This window comes from Aptenodytes forsteri, unplaced genomic scaffold (genome assembly GCF_000699145.1).
Source record: "Aptenodytes forsteri isolate BGI_AS27 unplaced genomic scaffold, ASM69914v1 Scaffold1, whole genome shotgun sequence".
Classification (NCBI taxonomy): domain Eukaryota; kingdom Metazoa; phylum Chordata; class Aves; order Sphenisciformes; family Spheniscidae; genus Aptenodytes; species Aptenodytes forsteri.
In genome coordinates this window covers 3,557,381-3,580,398 of record NW_008795035.1, presented here as the reverse complement: position 1 = coordinate 3,580,398, position 23,018 = coordinate 3,557,381, and the positions used below count along the sequence as shown (strand labels likewise).

Genomic DNA, 23,018 nt, shown 5'->3' with positions numbered 1-23,018 from the left:
AACTGCAGAAAAAACTAACAGTTCTGGTATAATTTTTACATGAGCTGTGTAAGAGAGCCTGGGTCACTGAACTGTAGCACCCTTGAACAGAGTTCAGTATTACAGCTAGCTAGGGCCAAACTCTACCCAACCTCCCTATAAACATCGAGCAGGTCACCTAACGCAGTTATTTCAGTGCCTTTTGCTGACTCAGAAGTAATGGAGAGAAAGGAGTAAAGAGGATAGATTGTGTTTGAATTTAAATGTGCTGTTCAAAAAGTGCATCATTGATGTACTACCAAGAGGAGATTTCAATTTGCGGAAGAAATAATGTGCAATTCACAAGCAATTGCTGCTTCTGTAGAAACTTAAATTGTATTTTGTCCTAACGTCTTGGAATTTCTTAAGGGTAATGTGAATAGCTTCCAGTTCATCTTAACTCCTGGTTCTTCCAAATACATTTTCTATTTCTAAGAGCAAGCAGTATATTTTCATTAACAGAAGGAAATATTCTGAACAGTAATCTGAGGGAACAGGAGGTGCTGAGATAAACCGCATCACCCACAGAAATCTCACCTGTATCACAGCTCAATGAAATACCAGCATTTGGTCTTAATTTCTTGTAGAGAGGGAGGCATAACTGAACCCCAATGAGGGAGCTAAAAGAATGGGGAACGACCCCATAAATGTACGGCTTTTGGGCCACAGTTTTAAAATTAATGGCTATGTCAATACGTTGTTTGTGGCGCTCAGCCCACGTGAGGGAGGTTTCCAAAGGCAGAGATCAATCCCCATTTGGCCCTAATGTCATTTCTGACACCCTATGCAAGCCGAAACAATACAGCTGGCCCTTAAGGAAATGTCTGACTGTGTCCTTGCACTCCACAGCAATTGCTTTCATGTATATAGATACGTACTTTTTGAAGCTGAGAAACAGTACGTTATGTATGATCAAACAAATGACACCTACAGGTGAAAAACATTTGGAGGTGTTTTCACTGACTTTGATCAAAACGTCAACAGGAACAAGACGAATAAACAAAAATCGCTCCAAAACATCCCTTAGGGTAGACTGGAGGAAAGTTACTGACATCACAGCAGCACCCTCTAGTGCTGCTGTCATTGGGATTTGCCAGCACTTCCTAGATAAAATTCGGTATTTGGTGTCAGGATGCAATTTCACTTGTTCCGAAGGCAGTCCCCGAGGTCTCCACGCCGGCCAAAATCCGGCGTACAGGGCCCTGACTGCCGAGAGCCCTGCGCTCGTCACATCCCACAGGCTGAAGGGGGCCGGGCCCTGGCGCGGGTGGAAGCCACGGTGGACTGACGGGTGGGCGTTAGTCCCCGTTAGTCTGTGCAAACCGCCAGATAGGTGCTCAAACTCATTGCAGGGCTGTGGTTTTGGGAAGGAGTTTCAAGGAGGCGTTCCCTTTCCTACACCTCCCTTACTTCACGGGGATGAGGTTTACGCTGTAAATGCCTGGCCTTTGAGAGTCTCACACAGGCGGTGCTAAAGGTTATCCAAGAGGAGCCCTTTTCAGGGTACGTGCCTCAGTGAAGGTTTCATTGACACAGAATTCACAATAAGGGCAGAATATCAACACTATCTTGTGAACAAAATGAGACATAGATGACTAAGGGGACAAATCCATCAGTACTAACAAACGCTTGAATAAAGAGCTGCAATTACTAGGATCCTGGGGCTGTGTTAACAGCACAGCACAATATCTCCCAAATGATGGGAATAAAGAGCAGTGCAAAGGCAGAGATTATTTTTTGATTGTTCAGTGGAAAAGAAATGAGACTACTCCCACAGATTTCAAATAATACAGAGATGCAACCCCAAAAGTAACTACTGTCAGTCACAACAAAATAGGTGCATAAGTCCAGGTCCATAAACCAGCTAAAAATTCATCTGCCACAGTGGTGAACGTAAAATAAAAAGATGGAGGCAAGATCGAGTATTTAAAACACGGTGGGTGAGATGCCATACTTTAGAAGGGGAAGGTTAGGTATGACTTAAAAAAAACCCCCACTTATTGCTCTCCTGAAGTCATGGAGTAGCTGCAGGGCTGCCAAGCCACAATGACCACCCTTTCTCCACCTCACTCCCTGCAGCTGCAGGGAAAGCCCAGGAGGAATTAGCGTTGCCTCGAGTGCTATACACCCCCCCCCCCCCCCCCCCCAGCCATTAACAACTCAGCCTTCATCCCCTCACGCTGCCGTGCGTTATCCTTTGTGCCTGGGAAGCACAAATGTGAGATCCTGCTAAATCAGACAGATGAAGTACCAGGCAATGACGAAATGTCTGCATCTGAGCCCAGCCGTGCTCAGAGCCAACTGGATCTTATGGGTAGAGCTGTGGCAGGCGTAGGGCAAGAGATCGTCACGTCCATTATACTGTTTCTGCCGTGCTGTCTAAGACGTGGGTGCATTTAAGTCACTTCTCTCTATCTTTAAGTACAGACCTACCTTTTATTATTTGGTTCTAATAATTCTGAGCGCCTCACATGCAGTTCTCAGAATCTGCCTTTCTCCACGTGCCTCAAAGGTGGCAAGGCCACAGTTATAGTCACGCTGGGTGTGGTCACTTTAGCATCTGACACCCCAACCAGATGAGGCAAAGATCAAAAATGCCCTAAAAGCAAGCACTGGAGCTTAAATTTAAAAAAAAACAGTCCTACTTCACCATAGCTCTGCTCTAAGGACAGGCATATCACGCATCAGGAAACAACACCAATGAGATGCCAACACGGAAACACAAAATAGTATTTCTACACCTTTTTCTACATGGGAACCCACAGAAGCACAGTTAAGTCTATCACGTCCCTAAACTATCATCCACATAGATAACGGCTAGATCAACGTACCTGAGGGAGTTACCTTAGTCTCTGCCAGTTCCTCCTCCTGCTTATCCCTGCCAGCTGGAACCACCTTCATGTTATCCTGTCTGGGTCTCAGCCAAACAGCTTCCCCCTCGTTCTTGTCCTGCAAGACACCGAGGGAGCAGGGAGATGGTGTAAACTGTTACAGAGCGTGCATTGGATTTGCTAGTCTTATTTTTTGTGGGGCTGCTCAGTTCATCACACTACCAAGCTTATGAAAATAACATAGCAGCAAGGAACTGTTTGGAAGGTTCTGTTTCTTATTCATACATCTGACTTCATTAGCTCATAAATCGTGACAATTCGCTATAAACTAATGAATGAACCACTAACTTGGGACATCATTCATTATCATAAAGCTATTTCCTGCCTGCTTAATTAAGCTCTGAGAATGCTCTAGCAGAAGGAACGCAGAAGCAGACCCTCTTGGGAAGGGATAAATGCCAGAGGCTGAGGGGCATCCTGGCAGTTTCAGCACAGCTAAACACACTGGGTTCTCTCCCTGGCAGGAATAAAGAGCCTTGGCCAGTCTGGGAGGCTGGAACAGGGAATTCAACTCTAGCAACATCTTTGACTAGCAGAAATGTCTGTGGATCCAACAATCTAATTTCCACCAGCATTGCATAAAACCAGAGAAAAAATTATTTTCCCCAGCGGGCCTGATTTTTGATCTAAAAACCAAGACTAATTTTATATGGAGTCACGTAGACATCAGCCTACCCTTCTTAAGCATTGACATCGCAGTTGCAGAACTGTCCACCAAATTGCAGTTTGGGTTATTAACCATATGGATGCCAAAAAACAGAACCAAAAGAGTATTTGAAGCTAGACAGCAGAAACATTCAGGAGATACCAAAATAAGAAACAACCATTTTCTGCTAGCACAGACACAGCCTGAAGCAACTGACTGGAGAGAACCATTCTTTCTTTCTGCCCACTAAGTAGGGCAACTCCCCCCCTCTTCCCCCACTTCGTGTCGTATCAGCACTTAGCCTTCCCAGCCACGAACTAGAGATGCACAGCAGGAGGCTATCCCTGCCTCAAAGACTTCACCTTCTTTCCACATCCTCTCTGGTTTGGCGCTGGGACTTTAAGAATCGTATCTTATCTAAAAAAAACAGACATGAAGAATCTTTATTACCGGCATCTATGCAAATACACATGGCTTCTCATAGCCAGCGAGCTTACTGCAGCCAAGTTTCAGAAGCAAACTGGAAGGAAAATCTTAGCTCCCCAGGGCCCCTGCCCAGAGGGTGGCTAGCTAATTCCCTGCAGCTGAGCTGAGCCTGCCCTGAAGAACTCTCTGTAGATTAGGCAACTGATTTATCACCTTTCCTTATCCTTACGGCTCTAACTGATGCAGTGTTTTAGGCCTCCCAATCAGGTCTGTGTTTCTGCTGCTTCTTTGATGGTGCTGTCTATTTTGAAAGCTGAAGCTGACCTTTTGCCAGGCAATAGCAAGCATTTAAGGCCTTCTCAGCCAGTGAAAAACAAATTGTGGAGAATTCAAGTCCAGCCCACGTTTAATTTGCTTTATTTGCGTGTAAACTGTAGCCTGGAACAGAGGTGGTCAAACGCCATCATGCCTGCTTCCTCCAGCCAATAATATCCTGTTACCCACATGTAATTTGGCCTTAAAAAATTGCTTGTAATTAGATATCAAAGCAGAAACCAAGCCCTTCTGTTTCTCACTGTAGATTCCTATTTCCAGGGTCTTGTCTAACCAAAACCAACTGTGACACGGGCTGACCTCCCTCTCTGCAAGAATAAAAATAACTCAGAAGATTATATGTATCAGTGTTATGTGGTGGCATCCACCATAACAATATTATATATCACGTTCCCTTCATCATTCCTCTAAAGGTTTTGCTGTCTCTGTATCCCTCCCTCTTGAATGGGTTACTGGGGAAAATGTTGCTTCTCATCAGCATTTTTCTAGTTCTTCCACTATAAAGAAAGCCCACTAGAGCTTTAAAATTTACCTTTGAACTTTTTTTATCATTGCATTGTCCACTTCATAAATTCTTTCCTACAGCGGCACGATCGTATCTCCAAATAACACTGATAGGACAGAAGAAATTGTGAGACACGGTAATTTTACATTTGGTAATACAGACCTGCATATCCACCTCAGGGATATTTGTAAATGTAGCTGAGAGTAAATTCTCATACTCCCTGCACTGGTGGGAAAATACTGCAGTTCCAGGAGAGATACCAACTTTGTCCTCGCCGGTTTTGTGCTGCAGGAGACTTACACTGAATCCCACAGGGTTCCCAAAGTCTTCCGCACTTTTGTAGGCTGGAGCAGCTTCCAGGCACTTACTGTTTAAGCATCGCCATACCTCATGGAGTACCTAAGTGTGGCTCCCTTCTAACTTAGGTGGAAACGGGTTAGCTAACTGACCAGTTGAAGGTCGGTGAAGGAGTCAGGTCTGAGAAGGTCTCAAAAATACTCACGCCGCCAGATCCTCTGTCCCAAAATGATGACAGTAACACTTCCTCGCGTCAGTGCATTTCTGCCGGCGTCTCTCTCCAATCTGTATTCTGACACTACGGCTGAAATTGAACAGAAAGCTTCGGCTCGTATGGAGCAACTCCCCTGCCTTCCTTGTTGAAGGAAAGATGACTAAAGAGACAAGTCTATTCCCAAACCAGTTGAAACCTCCAAGGATTAGGTAAAAGAACTTGTATTACCGAACAGAAAAAAACAACCAACCTCAGAAGCATACTGGTTGTTTCCAGGCTGGAAGACTTGGTACTGTGTGTGCAGTTTAAAAAAAAAAAAAGAGCATTTGATAAAGGGATAAGCAAAAAAGCTGGGAAAAGGCCGAAACGTTTATAAAGTCGGTTTTGGCACCTAAATTTGGTGCTGAATAATATCCTTTTCTAAATGGAATTTCTTTTAAGAATGGAAGAAAAAAATTCTGATCCTTTGAGACTATACCCAGATTTTTTTAAACACAATTCAGTTTGCCCAAAAGGGTACAGAAAGGGAGCAATTCCAGCTAATCTGTGTATTAACTGCACCTCGGCAAGCCAACAAAATTCCTGGTCACGAAAGAAAAGTGACATTCATTCTTGAAGCTGCTCTTCAAATGCGTGTTACAAATAAGAAGGCTGAAGCTAAACTATGACATTAGAAACTTTGAAATCTACTTTTTGTCATGGTCTAAATGGAAATTTAGACCTATTTTCCTAGAACCTAAATTTTCCTATTTCTAAATAGGAAAGCATAGTAAAAACATTGCTTTCCTGTTAAACCAGAAGCCTAAACTTCCTAGTCAGTACTTTTGGTTGGTTGGGTTGGTTATTTCAGCTTCCTAAAATGAACTGAAGAAAACAAACCAGTGAGACAGGCCTGCTGTAAAGACAACTTTGTGCCAGCATTAGAGCTTATGTATCTGTCATCAAAGTAGCAATTACTACACTTTAAAACCCTAGGAAACATGTAAGTGTTGAGTAGATTGAAAGAGTACATGGTTCCATGGAAGTACATCACATGCCTAAAAAGAAACAGCCCACAAGCAACAGAGCCTGAGAATCACGGAGGTGAGAATTCATACAAAGCAGAAAAGGCTAAAAAGAATTCTCGCATTTTTCCCCTCAAACCGAAAAAAATGAATTTAACACAAAGGGTGAATTACAGCCCTTGTTGGATTTTTTTACCATTTGCTTTTTGCATTTCTCCCAGATGGGTATAAACAACTACCCAAGGTTATTTATAATTTTTCAGTCATGTTCACCATCGGCTACCCACACCTTAATTCAACACTACAAATCAGAATAGCATAAGAATGGTGGTAACTGAAAAACTTTTTAGTTCCCAATAAATGCTTGAACTCCACTTAAGCTAGTAGTCTAATGCTGAAGCTAAACATGTCTTGAGTGTTTGCCTGTGATGTCAAAATCTCCAGTCTATGCTATTTTTGAAGAAACTACACCTTCATTATCAGAATAAACAGGCAGACATCCCCACCAATCCTTCCTTTCCTATTGCTCTGAAGAACAAGAAAGAAATGACTGATGGCATCAGAGCAGACAGCAGCATGTTTTCCACAGAAAGGGAACGTTAAGGTCATGGCACACGCCATACTTTCATCATTGGGGATCAATCATGTTCATTTAGGGGGGAAAAAAAGAAATTGTGATGGTCTTATACCATGGTTGCTTCAGAAGAGTACACTGAGATAAAGTCAGAGCATTTGTAATGTTCGTATAAAGCACCACTGCCCCATCAAGTAGGGGTCACGTATAACATGATATAAAAATATAGTCTCCTTAATCCTGGAGGTAGCAGGGGTGCATGTGTCCTGCTACTAAGCCACATTTGGCCAGAGTTTCTAAGGGTTTTGGCTGTACCTTGTGATTATTTACGCCAAGCACAAACACACAGACACCATTTCAGCACGACAGCACGCAGACCCATGGGAAAGACGAGCTGCTGTGCCTGCTCCTCTAGCCAGCTCTCCAGTCCATTGTCAGTATTGGAAAGCAAAGCTTGGCTACAGGAAGACGCAGATGAATTTCCATTGTCTACAGAGCCTTGATTTTAAAGGGAAAAGAGGGACCATCTCTACATGGTCAAGTGGTGGCAGCTGCCTCATTAGCTCTTCCAGTCTGGCATACCTTAAAGCATTCTAGATTGTAGACATACAACCTGTTTAGTCCTACCCAACTCTGGGTAAAATATGGCCATATGGTTTATAGTGTGATGCTAGTTTGTATGTGAGCGTGTTGTGCCTGACATCTGATTTTGCAAGACCTTTTCTGTCAAGGTGCACTGCATTGTCTGACTGAGTACATTCCTCCACACTCTGGTAAGAAACATCTATTCGTGTTACTTTACCCCACCAGTCATACTTCTGTGCAAAACAGAAGCAGAAACATACTACATGAATGATACAGTACAAGGGTTTCGTGCATTATACAAGTGCCCAAGATGTTACACATTTTACAGAAAAGTTCCATGTATATTTTGTATTTCCATCTGTATTCTAAAAACATACACCCATCCAGACATTTCATTCTTACTCATTTTCAGAAGGGCAACAAATTGAGAATGCAAAAAACTTTATTAGCATAAAAAGTACATATTCAGTAATCAGTACTCGAATTCCTTCACAGCATCTGGCATGTTTGATACATCTTTCTGTATCTGCTACAGTTGGAGGAAGAAAGGGTTGTAAGATGTCAGAGATTTAGGGTTAGAGAAGTGTTGTTGGTGGGGTTTTTGTTTTGTGCTTTTTTTTAAGTTACGTGAACAATTCAGAGTGAAACCTGTACAAGCAGAATATTAGCTATTATTTGTACACTTAAAAGATAAATAAAACCAATTTCAGCAATACAAAAAGCAATATAAAAAAGCATTCAGATGCATGACAAATGCATCAGAAGAAAATGTAGAAGGACATGGCAAGTAAGTGAACGTGTTTTAAAAGTTAGATCATACTGGAAATTCTCTGTAAGTATCTGTATGGCTCAACATTATAAAATTACTTGGTTCCATAATAGATCTGTACAGTTGCATCTATTTTAACTTCATACTTGGTTCCATAATAGATCTGTACAGTTCCATCTATTTTAACTTCATTAAACATGAATATATTAGAACAATAGACTGATTAAAAGGAATAAGAAAAGTTTACTCAAGTTTAACATTTCGAGCTGCCCATTTGACAGAGTAACTAGACGGAGGTAGATGTCCAGTATTAGTGGCCAAGCTATTCTAGCAAGACCCTTTAGCTATCTTGTCAAGTTCTTATATTCAAAGCCAATGTGAAATGGCTTCATAGATGAAGGATGTCTTTCAAAAAGCCAGCCAGAAAACCTGTATTGCTGATGGAAGTAGTTTCAATTATACTGCTGAAAGTGAAGAGTATGTAAGAATAAAACATTTACCAGACCACTGTAAGGACACCACTGATCAAGCACTAGAGCTCATGCAGTCGTTTTAACAAGAGTGAAAATAATTTGTTCATTTCCTATGCTTATTTTAGAAGCTGAACCATTGCTGCCGATCTGGCTCACAACTAGTCAAAATAAGATTGCAGGGTACCACAGCGGCGGATATCACATGTCCAGCAATGGAAACCACCTCCCAATGAATTGGCATGGCGAATATTCACTTTAATTGTAGAAATTCCTGCAAGAAACATACATTGCGTATTTTAAAATCTCAAATTCATGTGGTAAGCTTTGATCAGAACATTAGATGATGCTTTATCAGATCATATGGCTAGATACAAGTATGGAAAGTATTTCCTACTCATTTGTTGAGAATTTCGTTTCCCAAATTCTAGGCAGAGAACAAGCTAGGAACATAGCTGGCTTGTTTATTGCAGCGATACCCACAGGAATATACAGTGCCTGGAGCACAGCCAGTGTTTGATGTGTTACGATGTGCCAGTAATAAAAAGAAAAATCCAGTTTTTGCAGTATGTGAAGAATTAGCTGAAATTCTGCTACAATATATGACCAGGGCACATTTACATAAATCTGTGCGAGCATTTATGGTTCAGACACTAAATGTGCTCTTTTAAGTGCCTTTCAAGAAAAGAAGCATTCAAAGTAGAGAGCTCCGAGTCCCTCTTTCTCTGAAAGCGGAAAGAGGCTGTTAGTTACTACCCAGGGTAAGCTTCCTCCCACCACTTTTCAGCTCTGACATTTCAGCTGTGGCTCAGCTTATAAAGTCCTGACAGATAGACTAGGATCAGAAGACACTTCTGTGACACTAAATGTGCTCTTTCAAGTGCCTTTCAAGAAAAGAAGCATTCAAAGTAGAGAGCTCCGAGTCCCTCTTTCTCTGAAAGCTGAAAGAGGCTGTTAGTTACTACCTAGGTTAAGCTTCCTCCCACCACTTTTCAGCTCTGACATTTCAGCTGTGGCTCAGCTTATAAAGTCCTGACAGATAGACTAGGATCAGAAGACACTTCTGTTACGAAGTTTGCCTTTTTGCTTCTTGGTACTTTCAGGAGATCAGTAGAATCTATCATCTAGGTCAGCAATAGTTTTGTTCCCAGTAGACCCATCTCAGTCCTAGGAACTTACTGACTACAGGAGTTTATTTAGAACTCTCACAGACTGTGAAGTTCAAGTGTGAAAGATACATCATGATTAGCATTAATGGCCTCATTTTTTAAGTACTTGCAAGCATTTATAAACCCTCAGCTCCTTGGGCATGCAGAGAATTAAAACAACCTAAGACTGAAAAGCTAAGTGGTTCACTAGAGGTTGTATAGCCAGTCTTTAAAAGCAGATTAAAGCATTAGACTGCATGGTTCTCACCTGCAACCCATCTCAGATTTGAGGGAAGCTTCAATAAGTGCACTCACATCCATGGCACCAGCCCTTCTTCTACATTCACAGTTGCTATCTTCCACCTTTGGATCATTCTCTCCTTCCCATCGTTTTTCTCCCTTTAAAGGAGTCTTTTGCTATTGGGGAGTATTATCTTTTACTCTACAACACAATGATCCCTCACTTTCCTTGACTTCTCATCTACCCACCAGCCTTCTTTCTACCCTGTCAACTTTTGCATCACCATGTACTTATCCTGCAGCAGTAGTCAGCTGGCTGTAGCACCAAGCAATCCGGCTACCCTCCTACTAACCAGCTATGAGCCACAAGTAGATCTACCTACATCCTTCCCTCCCAGCGTGATGGAAGCAGTTGGATTAAGTGCATGAGTTCAGATTTTTAAGTCTGTATTATTTGTCTTTGGAGTTAGCTGTGCGTAAGACGACTTTCAGATTTTATATTCAGTTACAGTTCTCCTGCCACTGCATATCTAAAGGAATTCCACCCTATCATGAGGTTACATCTCACAGGACTGAGATTCTCCATAAATGAGCAGAAATACCTGCGTTGTGGTCTTAATTTGACAGTTTAAAGTACAATGAGTTTGTAACTAGAAAAATCTGAAAGCATTTTGGCAATGAGGGATAGCCAGCCCTACATCACTCAGCAATATGCACACTCAACCTCTCCAAGACAGATTTTGACCTCCAAACTGAACAGACAGTTTTACATTAAAAAGGCTCATTCACAAGCATGCTAGCAGTAACTTTAATTGCTACTCATACCTTTATTTGCTGCAAGCTGTAGAGAGCACAAGATGTAAGAAGCCCATATTCATATGACTGAAGTATTCAGGAGATAAATCACTGATTCTTACTTGCTAATCCAATTGTTTGAGTACCTTTTCCAGTGCTGGCTGCTTTGGCTACCTTAAGTGAAACCTCCATTCATCCTGATGTGTATAGCTGGTACCAAAGTCATTTCGTTTTAAGTATATGTTGAAATATGTTAGGACATACCCAGATTTTCAAACATCTTCTGAATTGATGTCTCATTGGCATCCACCATCACACGTTTCTCATCCAGCATTAGGACATTCATGGAGAGCCATTTAGAAGACATCCACAGTGGGTGATCTAAACACATGAGAATAGACCTTCTACTGTACCAACGTTGCCCCATATTAATACTCTTAAAAATACTCTTGGAATTCTTAGAAAAGAAAGAATGACTATACCATCTGGGATGAGTGGCACTGGGGGGCGAATCACAGTCCAGCCCGCTTTCTTGAAGAGCTCAATCTGAAAGAGCAATTTAATTAGATTCTAAACAGGGTTCTTAAAGTACTATGTCCTCCAACCTATGCCACGTTTTCTCAGGCTACTTCAATATATGACATCCCCTCCCTCCATTCATTACTCTTGCCCTCATTCAAGTTCCATCTACAAACCCAGTTCTCATACAAGCATTTATTTAAACCCTTTTCAAACTTTGCATACCACTAGCATTTGTTTCTACTGTTTTTATATATGCTAGGTATACTAAGATATGTTAAGGACAAAATGTAACACATGCAATTTAGAGCCTGTGAAGTACAGATATTAGTAACAGCACAAAAGTATTAAATTCTTTATTTTTGGTATTATTTCTTCCCGTATCACTGTAAAAGCCATTGATATTAATTACACTGCCATTTATAGAAACAAAAACACCAAAAATACCACACAAAATTACATTTGCGTCATGCTTCATAAGAAACTTAATATGCAGTTTAACAAAGGGAACAAAATAAAGGCATCCTAGGGAATTAATTTGTGTCTTTAAGAATTACACAATTAAGTTAAAAATAAGAGGAGGATAATTTGGCTAAGGAGAATTGACTTTCCAACTTCATTGTCTGAATACTTGAAAGAGCGCTTTATTCAAGTGTTACCACGAGGTGGAGCTCCGATCCTCCAAACTCAGTAACCAGCCTGGCCTGCCAGGATTTTAAAGAAAAGCCCCCTTTCACCCGCACCTCCCCCCCATTTCCTCGTCATCCACAACTGCCAAAACAGTTTTTATCAAAGAAAGCTGCATCTATCTTTTCTGTCTACACAGACAGTTTTCCATGAAAAAAGTCCCAGCACATGGGTTTAACACAAGGAGACCGAGATCCTCCTCTTGCAAGTAAGATTATAAAAAACAAGGGAATGGAAAAGGGGAGGAAAATACTATGATTGTTTTAAAAAAATATATTCTCATAATGGATATTACAAGAGGCAGTAATTCAATAGGACCATTTGCATTGAAACCACTTGCTGCGAAGAGACTAATATTGCTTCTAAGAGCTATGCTGTGCACAAAGTTCCATCATCTCTGCTGCACACAGCTCTATCCCACTGATTACCTATCGGCTCAGCTATTCCCATGTGGTTGTACAGCTCCCAAAACCATGGGTATCCTCATAAAAATCCTCAAACACTGACAGTACACGTAACATGCCTGTAACAGAGATGAGCTCTTACTCTCTGGAGGGCTTTCTGATCTGATTGCACTGTTTAGCAATATTAGCTTTTTCTCAGAGTGAAGTAGTAGATTTTACATCGTGAACCACGTCTCTCGTCTTTCCTACTCTTCAAAAAGTACTTCTCACTCAGTTATTCAGAGCTGAATGCCTGAGCAATTACCAGCCTCCTGCTATTGGTACAGTTAACAATACCAAAGGAGAGACTTCCAAAATAAGAATAAAAAGGGGGATTACTCATCTGAACAGCAGAAAACCCTCAAATTCTCCTTGGATATAATTAATATATTTAAGTAGTGGAAGTGTTCAGAGAAGTAGTACATCCCATGTACTTGCTTTGATACTACATTATTACAAAATAGATCGCTTCCATCACATTTAAACCATGTACATAGGAAGAAACACACAACACATCCGTCTAGCCTCACAATAAGAAAGCACAAAGAGCAGTAGCAGAAATCTCGGGGAGAACAATGGTCATTGTACTGCTGAGAAAGTTCTAGAGTCAAGATGCAAATAGATCTATAAGTTCCTGAACAAGTGTCTGAGTGCTATTTAAATTCAGTAATTTAATATTATTCAAGTGTACACAAAATAAACTTGTGGATTAGCAGTTATCCAGCAGGGACCGAGTCATTTTTAAACACAAAACACTTTCCCCTCTGCTACACTTTTACCTGATGGCAGGGACGGTCTGGGTTAGAGAGAACAAGACCAGGTCCAATGATATTAAAAGTGGCATCAATGTGCATAGGGTTAGGATCCTTAAAGGATATTACATGCACTCTGTATTCTGGTGCAAGATGTCGCATCATCCATTCAATGCCCATGTAATTCGTAACCTGAAAACAGGACAAAGTAAGTTTCACTAGGCTAGAATATATAAATTGCATCCAAGCTTAGTTTATCTAAGGTTTTAGTTCAGTAAATATTTAAAGCCAAAATAATAGAAGTTTGTGCCTTTAGCTAACTGTAACCTTAGCTGTAAGACAGTCTCATCCTGTGCATCAGGATTGCTTTTGTCAACGCTATCATTTTAATGCTGTTCAGGAATTTAAAAAGACTTACATACAAGTATCAATCATTAACATAAATACCAAAACTGTTGGAAGAAACCTTTGTTTACCTGGCTCCTTTGTACAAAGATATCTCTTCCAGCTCTAATGAAGTCAGCAGCATCAAAGCATGGCTCAAATTCAGTAGTTACAAATTTTCCCTGAGCAGCCAGTTTATGCCTGTCTTCAACAGAGCAGATTGGATAATCCTAGTTATAGAAAAAGGAATAAACAACTGTAGGTTGGAGACGGTAAGGGAAAGTTTTCAAACTATTTGCTGCTGAAGAGTATTTTGAAATTAAGAAGATATGTTTATATTGATAACTAGTATGTTCCCTGAAGGTGGTTCGGTTTACTTGTTACTAGAATAAAAAAAGAAAGCATAAAAGTGTGGAAGTTTAAGTAAAAGGCTTTAAGTACATTCAAGAATAGGTGATGAGATAAGAGATAATAGTTATACCAAGAAGTTAATTGCTCTTCAGAGCCACTGTGTCTAATATTCTGGCTTCTGGCTCAACAGTATTCATTACCAGGGGAGTTTAACTATCAGTCCAACAAATCACTGCAGACTGACAGAAATACTGGTATGCAAGCTATTTCCTAATAAAGGTGGACTCCCTACTTTTTCCACATTGTAGAATGGAGCAGTACTTCAAGCTAGAAGGTAGATCTTCAGGAATTTAAATAAATTTTAGAATGAAACAATGCAATTAAGAACAAGTGAGGTGAAAAATCGGCACAAACAAAAACTACTGGATAAGCATGCTTTAGAACAGGCTCTGCAAGTTTTCTAATAGACTAATCTGTCAGTAAGGTAATCTTGTTTAACAAAGATTTCTTTGCATCATTGATAAGATGACACTGTTCCCAGAAAGTTATAATCATTCCACATCCAGTTTTACTGCACTTACTGTAGATGATCTTACCAAGGTCCTAATGCATTTGGGGGCCTATAGGAAACTACCAAAGTTGTCCGAGTCAATTATTACAAAAGAAAAAAAAGAAAATATTAACTTAAATATTTGGAAGGTAAATACTCACAGTTTAGATCCTCCACTATTTCTTTTATGTAACTCTCAAAATACTAATCATCATGCAAAACAATGATTACAAGGTTTTTTTCTGTGACAAAATACATGTTCTTTCCCACTTTCCTGATACACTCAGGACATACGGACATTCTCAGGGAATCTCAATTATTCAAAGTAATCTTTGTGATGTCTTTCTAGCATTCCTTCCTCTTTAGTAATGCTAAGTTACAGCCAGCAATCAAACCAATTCAAAGCAGACTTGAATTCAATAGGCACAACTTCCTGTTTCTTATTCCCTAACTGCACACACACAGTTTCACCTGGAAAGGCTACAGAATATTTGCATACATTAGAAAAAACCACAAGTTTCCAGAGTTGTTTTGTTCCTCCCCCCCCAATTTTGCAAAACCTAGGTATCAGGTTGAAACTATCAACAAAATTCTGTATAACCAGAACTGAAGTTCTGAAGCAAGATGAGAACAATACCTGATCATAGAGTTCATCTGCCATTGTAGGTTTGGGGGCAGTTGTCCACTTAGCACCACGGTTGAAATAATCTTTAATTATTCGTCTATACGCTCTGTACTCAAAGAACCGAGCACGCCAAGCCATAGGCGCTTCAATAATTTCATTTCCCACCACCAACAGGATGTCTCTTGGCATGGCAGCATACATACCTGAAAGGAAAAAGGCCATTAATCCACAAGACAAATATGCTTTTCTCAGCTCTTTCAGATTATTTGCTTTTCATGCTCCTTTTTACCATTAGTTCTATCCAAAAGACTGGCAAAAAGCATCTTTACAGAAGTCGTGAAACCAGCACATAATTTGAGGTCCTTACACCCTTCAGTAAGTTTTCAAAGTGACATTTTTTTGTTCCAAATACATGCAACATTTTGCCACAAAGCCTCACTCATGACAAGTTCACGGCTAGATCAAAGCCATCCACAATCTACAAGCCTCTACTTCATAATATGGTTAATGGAAATTAACTAGACAAATGCTTACGAATTACTCTGATGACTTTAAAAGGTGATGACAGGTAGCAAGTTTTCCAAGTGGACCTCATTTCTTTATATGCCACCCTTTTTAAAAGTAATAGCACAGAAGAGGAATTTGATGGAACACAGAACTAGTGCAGAAAGCAGTCCCATTAGACTTATCATTATCATTATCTGTTCCCTAATGAATCTGAATTCCACTACGACAACTTAAGAACACATTTGACATGAAAGGAGCCTGGAGACTACGCTTGATGCAAAGCGGAGTACGAGCCAGCGTGCTCTCTCTGCAAATAACCAAAGCCACGTGGTGCTATACAAGGAGGAATGTGGCCAGTAGGTAAAGAGACATTCAAATTTCCTTGACACTAGTGAGGATCCTCCTGGAAAACTGTTTCTAGTTTTGGTGTCCATGGTTTAAGATGGATCCAACTCTAGGATCCAACAAAGGACTATCAAGACAGTCAGGGGGGCCTTACAGCACATGACCTGGGAGAAGTGGAGGAACTTCAGCTTATTTCATGTGGCAAGTAGGGGACAAAGCAGTAACAGCCTACAGCTACTTTCAGGGCCATTAAACGTGACAGATGAACACTTCTTGGTAGTGGCAGTGACAACATAGCAAGGGAATCTGGCAACAGATGTTGGTCTGGGAAGTTCACGTTAGGTATTAGGAAAACGTCTTTCATTAGAGAGTCCATGCAGCACTGAAACAGGTCAGCAAACCAGGTGGCAGAATCTCCATCCCTGGAGACTTTCCAAGTCATAGTTACACAAAACCATCACTGACCTCATCTAGCACTAGCAATAATCCTGCTCCAGGCAAGAAGGTAGACTAGATGACATCCAACACGTCTCAGACAAGAGCTGAACAGACAAGGCCTTCAACAATGGAAGAACATTTACCTGTAGACTCAAAATCAGGTGTTTTATACTTCACAGACCAGTCAATAGGATCAGGCCTCTTGACAATTACTCCTTCTCTTTTCAAAATATTGCACATCTCTTCAATTTCAGCAATAGCTTTTTTTAAATGCTCTTTGGGGAAGCTCTGGCCTCCAAAGGTCTGATAAAATCCCCAATACTTTTCATATGTGTTGGCCTAAAACAAAAGGACAGGTAAGTGACAAAGAATAAGTTATTTTGGTAGAGTGAAATAGATGCATAAGACACAATTCTTAGTGTTCAAAGTTTCTTGTTCTTCTTTCACTGACTTCCCATTGCTTTGTATGTGTTATGACCGTTACATGCCATAGTGTGCCTTATATTTGATTCCTGCAACATTTTGAAGAGTTGCTAAGAATTGTTGATGTCCTGCTGATTCTTCTAAAATAAAAGGGCATGGGGTGGGGGAAAGGGAGAAGCTTCAATGCTTCGGATAAATGCTCCATTTTTCCTGGTTGAAAAATCCCTATCCTGGTAGCCCTCTGCCCAAGTGCTGATTTTTTGCCTTTACTACTTCTATTTATACACACCATTGCCAAGGTTTCACTCAGATGTTTTATGATGTGCATGTGTCCAGTCATTAAACATTAAGTGCAGGTGTTAGACTAGTTGTGAATGGCTGATGTCTTCACAATTACTTATATACAGTAACAAAGTTAAGTTTCAGCTGTATGTGCTAAGCAGACTCATTCAACTAGCAGACAGCTCCCGTACTGCTGACAGACTGTACATGTGGCATGATGCCCATGAAAAAAAAAGTCCTCTGAGGAAGAGCAGGAAAAAAGAAGGGAAAGCCATTCTGGAATGTGGAGAAGTAAGTACACATTTCATTCCCACTTGCAAGTTTGACCTTTAGATGGGATTTTCAGGATATTTCATTTCCTCATATTTTTGGATATAGATGGATCAGTAGCTTGTACTTGTTTCTACTGATGGAAATACTATTATAAATAGAGTAATAAATACTTCTAGAAGTCTCTTCCCCTCTTCAGCCATAGCCCTACAGAAAGCCTCATTATTTATCAAAGATGAAATACCAAGAGACTACATTACACTTCAGTTAGTATTTAGTGGCTAGTATTGCCAAGTGGCAATGAAAGATTTAGTCCTTATTACGCTAGACCTGTACAAACACACCAAACACAGCAAACCCTATTGACTCTGCCATTCAATAAGGCTAGCAGACATGTTTTTAAATGAAAACAACCTTGAGCTCGTCTCCAAAATGCATACATCTGTAGTCACCTTGTTAAAACCTCACTTCAGTACTGTCACAGTGGTGACATCAGGAATTCTAAAGCCATCCCAAGTACAGATAACATGCCTTGTTGGCTAGAAGGGGCCATACTTCAGGTACAGCAGCAGTCTAGAAAATGCAAGAGATACTAAATTCACCCGTCAGGGTTGGATTAAAACAAGTACAACATTTACAGGCCTAAATCCTCTGCTCCTGAAATCCTGTGATAGTCTTCTCGAATTAAAAACTAATTCAAAATAATGTCCTAGTTCTCATGGTTAAGAAAATCCAGACACACAATCAAAACAAATGATGCTGCTTCAAAGTTCTCATGGTTAAGAAAATCCAGACACATCATCAAAACAAATGATGCTGCTTCAGTTCAGTGTATCTTTGAAAGTACTTCGTTCAGATTTATAAGCTGTGAAACCAGCAGTTTTGATGGGTCTCTGCGAACACAAACATGATAGAGGAACAAGTGCATATGGAGCCCTTCTGGAACGACAGCAGAAGGCGTCAGGAACAGGCAAGGGGTCAGGCCTTCCTTCTACCAGAGTCCTGCTCATTCAGGCAGCATGAGCGACAGCAATGGGATGCAGGAGAACCTGCCCTCCCAAACATGAGGTTATCTCCTCACACTGCAATCCTGACTACCTTCCAGAAAGCAATGTTCTGGACAAAAACAATGCAACGATGTTCCTTTTGTGCTAGTACTGTCAGTGAGCCCCGAGCAGGCAAGGCCATTCATCTGAAGGTATGCCTGATCTCCTTTAACAATCCAGGCTCTCCACTGTATTCTCTACTATTTCTGGGTATCTGCCCCCATGCTGGAGAGGTAAGAGAGAAGGAAGAGTAAAGTCAACCTTTCAGACATCCTTAACATTCATATAGAGAGCCCAGGCAAAGGTCTTAGCGTGGCCATCCTGCTCCTCCAGTACTGAAGCTTCTTCCCATCCTTCCTGACGGAACTTTTTCTTTTTCTCTAAGCAAGGTCTTGGGTAATTTGATCACATCAGACTTGCCAGTTGTTCAGAAGTCACTTGCAGATCATATGAAGTGCCTGGCGTTCCTATGGAAACCTGCTCTGCTAATGAGACAAATTTGTCCTAAGAAGTAAAGCTAGTTATTTTCAGAGCCACCCATGATGTATCTGAACATCATTGTCCTAAGAGGTGCAGCTCCCCTCTCCACCAGGTGTCCTCTAGTACCGCTCTTTTTCAAACCTGAGAAATGACACTTGTGTTGCACTAATATGATGGCATAATCTTAAAGTTGAGACAGAGTAAGGGTTAACACCATAACCCCACTCATGTTCCCTACCTTCTGAATAACTGGGAAGAGAGTACATGACTGGGACATCTATTTCATACCAATTCAGGGTTGAGATTTCAGGCCTCTTTGATCATATACATACAACTCATTTCAGACTGTTCAAGAAGTACCATGGCCAGGACACAGAAAAGAGCTTTAAATAATCTCCTCAGTGCACCTTATAACCTACTGTCCGAGAGTACCTGAGAAGCCATAGCAGCGTTTAAGCAAAAAACATTTCTTTTCAGAAAGAAGAATGTGCTGTAAGGAAAAGATTGTCTTTAAGGAACAGCAGAATTACTCCCTATAGTTGCTACATATTTTAAACATTTGTTGTGGAAAATAATTAACATTATCAATGTTAACGCTCTTGAGACATACCTTAAAGCTAGTAATGACAGTTATTAAATTTAGTACATTGAAACAGAAATTCAGATCAAAATGCTTTTTGCCTAATTCAGTAGTAAATACCCCCACCCTCCCCAGCTTCTCACTTAAGATATAATGATCTGTGGTAATAATACCTCTTCACCAGAAATGCATTATTATTCACAAAATACACTGAAAAACATTGCAGACTACAAAGCTATAAAGCTCAACTGTTTGACTAAATGTCAACTGCTTCAGAAGAATACATCTGAACTGTGAGATTTTTTTTTGACCAAAGCGCTAATTCAAGAAAAGGGCATCTTCCTAATTAATGTAGTTGTTAACCTCTAGTCAAGATTTCCCATGTTTCCCAATAGCGTATTTACCTCTACATAACCTAAATAGCCCATTTCAAGCTCCTAAAAGGATATGCAATAGTGTCAGCTCATTTACATTCACCAGATATGTAGGGCTCCCTATTCAATTAATTCCTTCCTTCTTCTTATGCCAAGCACATCATTCCTACATCACAGCAAGGCGGCTTGTGTATACCAAAACCATGTCTCAAAGTACAAGAGAGTGCTGAAGGCAGCCATACTTCCTGCACTTAAATATTCTGTAAATAAACATGCGTCCGATCTTAAAACACAACTTCGAGTACATCAAAGCAGGTATTTACCAAAACTGTTATACTTTGAGATGTGTTTTTTAAGGCATCTCAGGTCCAAAGCCTCCATTTTTCCTTATAAGACTCAAATTCGCTAGTTTTAAACTGCAGTTTTTATAACCCATGACCCTCATTCATACTTGGCAGAAGGCACGTGATACACACCAACCTTAGTATTGCTACTTACAGGGAGAGTAGCAGGGATTTCTGGCTGTTGTGTTACACCGCAGCAACACGCACATACACACCTTACCTTTCAGCCACATAGCAGAGATTTGAACAATAACTGAATCTACTGATATCTCTCAGTACTGGCAAGGTAGGATTTGGACTACTGTTTGGATATTCAGCAATGCCCCCAGGTACAGTTACTGCTGCTGTTTCTACAGCATAATTTAAGACAAAAGCAGAGAAAACTAGAGGAAACCCCATCTCAGCTGGCACGCTCTATTACTATTACCTGTTGTGGCCAATGTATTCTTTAGACTTGGCAGTTTACATAAAGCAAAGCTAAAGCTTGCTTTAACCCCAAGTTGTAGGTATTTGAATTGCAGAGGTAATCCTATACTTTGACATTCCTCACTGAGCTTTTGATATTGCACGTACCAAGAAGTGAAGTTCTGACCTCATTTGATTAGTTACGGCTTAATAGGCACAAGAACCAGGCTAGCTGTAAAGCATGTCACACTCATTTGAAAGAGTATTTTTTCTGACATTAAAGCAAGCCCTTGGCCACTACTGGAGAACACAATTTTGCCTCATTTAATGTTACAATGTAACAAAGTTAGAATTTTTTTTTTCCTTACTCTTTCTGTACATTCATTATGACAGTTTTAAGTACATAAATGCACATACATACACTTGTACATTAGAAATGCCAATCCTCATTCGCTTCTTTTCTGAAGCTGCTAGAATACCTTTGCAGTGTCTGAAACAGGATTCCAGAGGTTGGTAACTGAGCTTCAGCTTTCAGGGAGTAAATACAAGTCATAATGAAGTCAGTGGTAAAGTTTTCATTGCGCTCACTAGGGCCAAGATATCATCTCAGATGTCCCAATGTCAAATGATTACTCTTCTATCCGGGGCTTAGAACTACCAAGCTGCAGTAATTCATTCACACTCCTCCAAACAGTTTTGCTCAGAATCATAGCCCAGATTCTACAGAAAAATTATACAGACGTGAAAGGGGCTGGGGGAAGAGAAGTCTTCTCCACAAGTACATCCCAAACCTCCTCTAAACTACCATTTCCAGCACTTTAAACATATATTCAGTATCTTTGTTTGCCATTCCTTCAATGTCAGATCAGAAGAATTCCCTTTGTTTTTTTAACTGAGGTCTTCTGGTCAACTTTGTCAAGATACCCTTTAAAATTTTACTATGATCTCTTCAGCAGAAGTAGTGTGCCAGCTCATTTTGCTGTGATAGCCATGGATTACATGCTGCCTTGGAGGTAGTACTGTACTGTGACACCGGACGAGAACAATTCAAGTTGAATCGTTGAATTACCCACGAATGCAGGCAACAACACATACTTAGCAACTTTAAAGTCCAGGTAAAGTACACAGTAAAAATCTGGAGCAAGCCCATTGTTTGATTGTTCCTGTTCTAAAACAAGAGAACAAAGAAATGTGGATTTATTTAGGTTGCTGTTGTAGTTTTAGGCACAGAACAACTCTGAAAAACAGAGGAGTATGTATTTCCATACAATACTTACCATAGCACATAAGAGTTCCAATGAGCTATTTAAGAGCCATTTAAACAGAACAGTCCTGCTAGTCTACAGTTATAGAACTCAATCTTTCTCTGACTATTAAGTAGAAAACTACACTTTTTTTCCAAGTGGTAACCCTACTTACTTTTGAGCCCTATTAGACTTTCAGCAGTCCTGCCAACTATCCCAAATGCTAGAGCGTGTACTTTGATAGCATCAGGGCTGTATTACTAGAGCAGACTGTACATAGTAGAGATTCTGTCTGCTACTGACTTCTGTTAAAACAGCTAATTCAGTTGGAAGTGGGAAGAAAAAGCATATCCCCCACCAACGTGGCTATGCTGTAAAATTTCACAGACATAAACAACTACTTTGAAAGAAGAATCCTCAAGAGTAAACACCACACCTGGTGCACTGTAAAGCTGAAGCAAATTGTATATATAAACCCCACATTATTTCCTATTTAACGTTGATTTTTTAGTGTTTACCTTAACCTCCACAGAAAAAGGTGGGACACAAGCACTTTCAGCTCTTCCCACAATGACCTCTTCCAGTGGGTCCCATTCATTGTATGAGCAAACAGGACAGTCCTTAGGCACAGGGCTAGTAGCCTTGTTGTCATCAGCAGCACAGGTGTTCTGGGAGGCTGTAGCTGCCTGGGTGCTCCAGAAAGATCGCTGCACCCATCCCGTAAAGACTCTTCCAAGCTTAAAATAAAAATAAGAATGAAAATTGCGTTTCCCTTACAAAAGGCAAAAAGCAACGGTTCAGTCCATAAGTGCTGTAAACCCAAAGCAACGTACATTATTTGGAGCATTAACAGAAACACGCTGTTTGTTGGAGCCATTCTAATTTATTCACAGCCTACTAGATGCTTAATGGACAATTCGCCTTTTAAAATACGCTCGGTTTAGGAGAGCAGTGACACAGGAGCACAGCATTGACAGCGGCGACTGGAGCCACTGAACTCCGTGCCGCTGAACTGGGAGGACTCACGGGTGAGACACAGCCAGAGAAGCCTGTA

General features: G+C 40.6%; 1 protein-coding gene across 1 annotated transcript in view; it reads right to left on the bottom strand.

Annotated features, from left to right (window-relative positions):
• Positions 1 to 8,841: 8,841 nt before the first annotated feature.
• GATM (glycine amidinotransferase) overlaps positions 8,842 to 23,018 on the bottom strand; it is a 32,043-nt gene continuing 17,866 nt past the window's right edge. Inside the window, exons 2-9 of the mRNA XM_019471321.1 lie at positions 22,483 to 22,701; positions 16,660 to 16,855; positions 15,239 to 15,429; positions 13,793 to 13,930; positions 13,344 to 13,508; positions 11,398 to 11,461; positions 11,180 to 11,296; positions 8,842 to 9,006 (exon numbers count right to left, since the gene is read on the bottom strand). Of these exons, the coding sequence (XP_019326866.1) occupies positions 8,894 to 9,006; positions 11,180 to 11,296; positions 11,398 to 11,461; positions 13,344 to 13,508; positions 13,793 to 13,930; positions 15,239 to 15,429; positions 16,660 to 16,855; positions 22,483 to 22,701 (1,203 nt within the window). The 3' untranslated portion in view covers positions 8,842 to 8,893. The remainder of the gene's footprint in view (positions 9,007 to 11,179; positions 11,297 to 11,397; positions 11,462 to 13,343; positions 13,509 to 13,792; positions 13,931 to 15,238; positions 15,430 to 16,659; positions 16,856 to 22,482; positions 22,702 to 23,018) is intronic.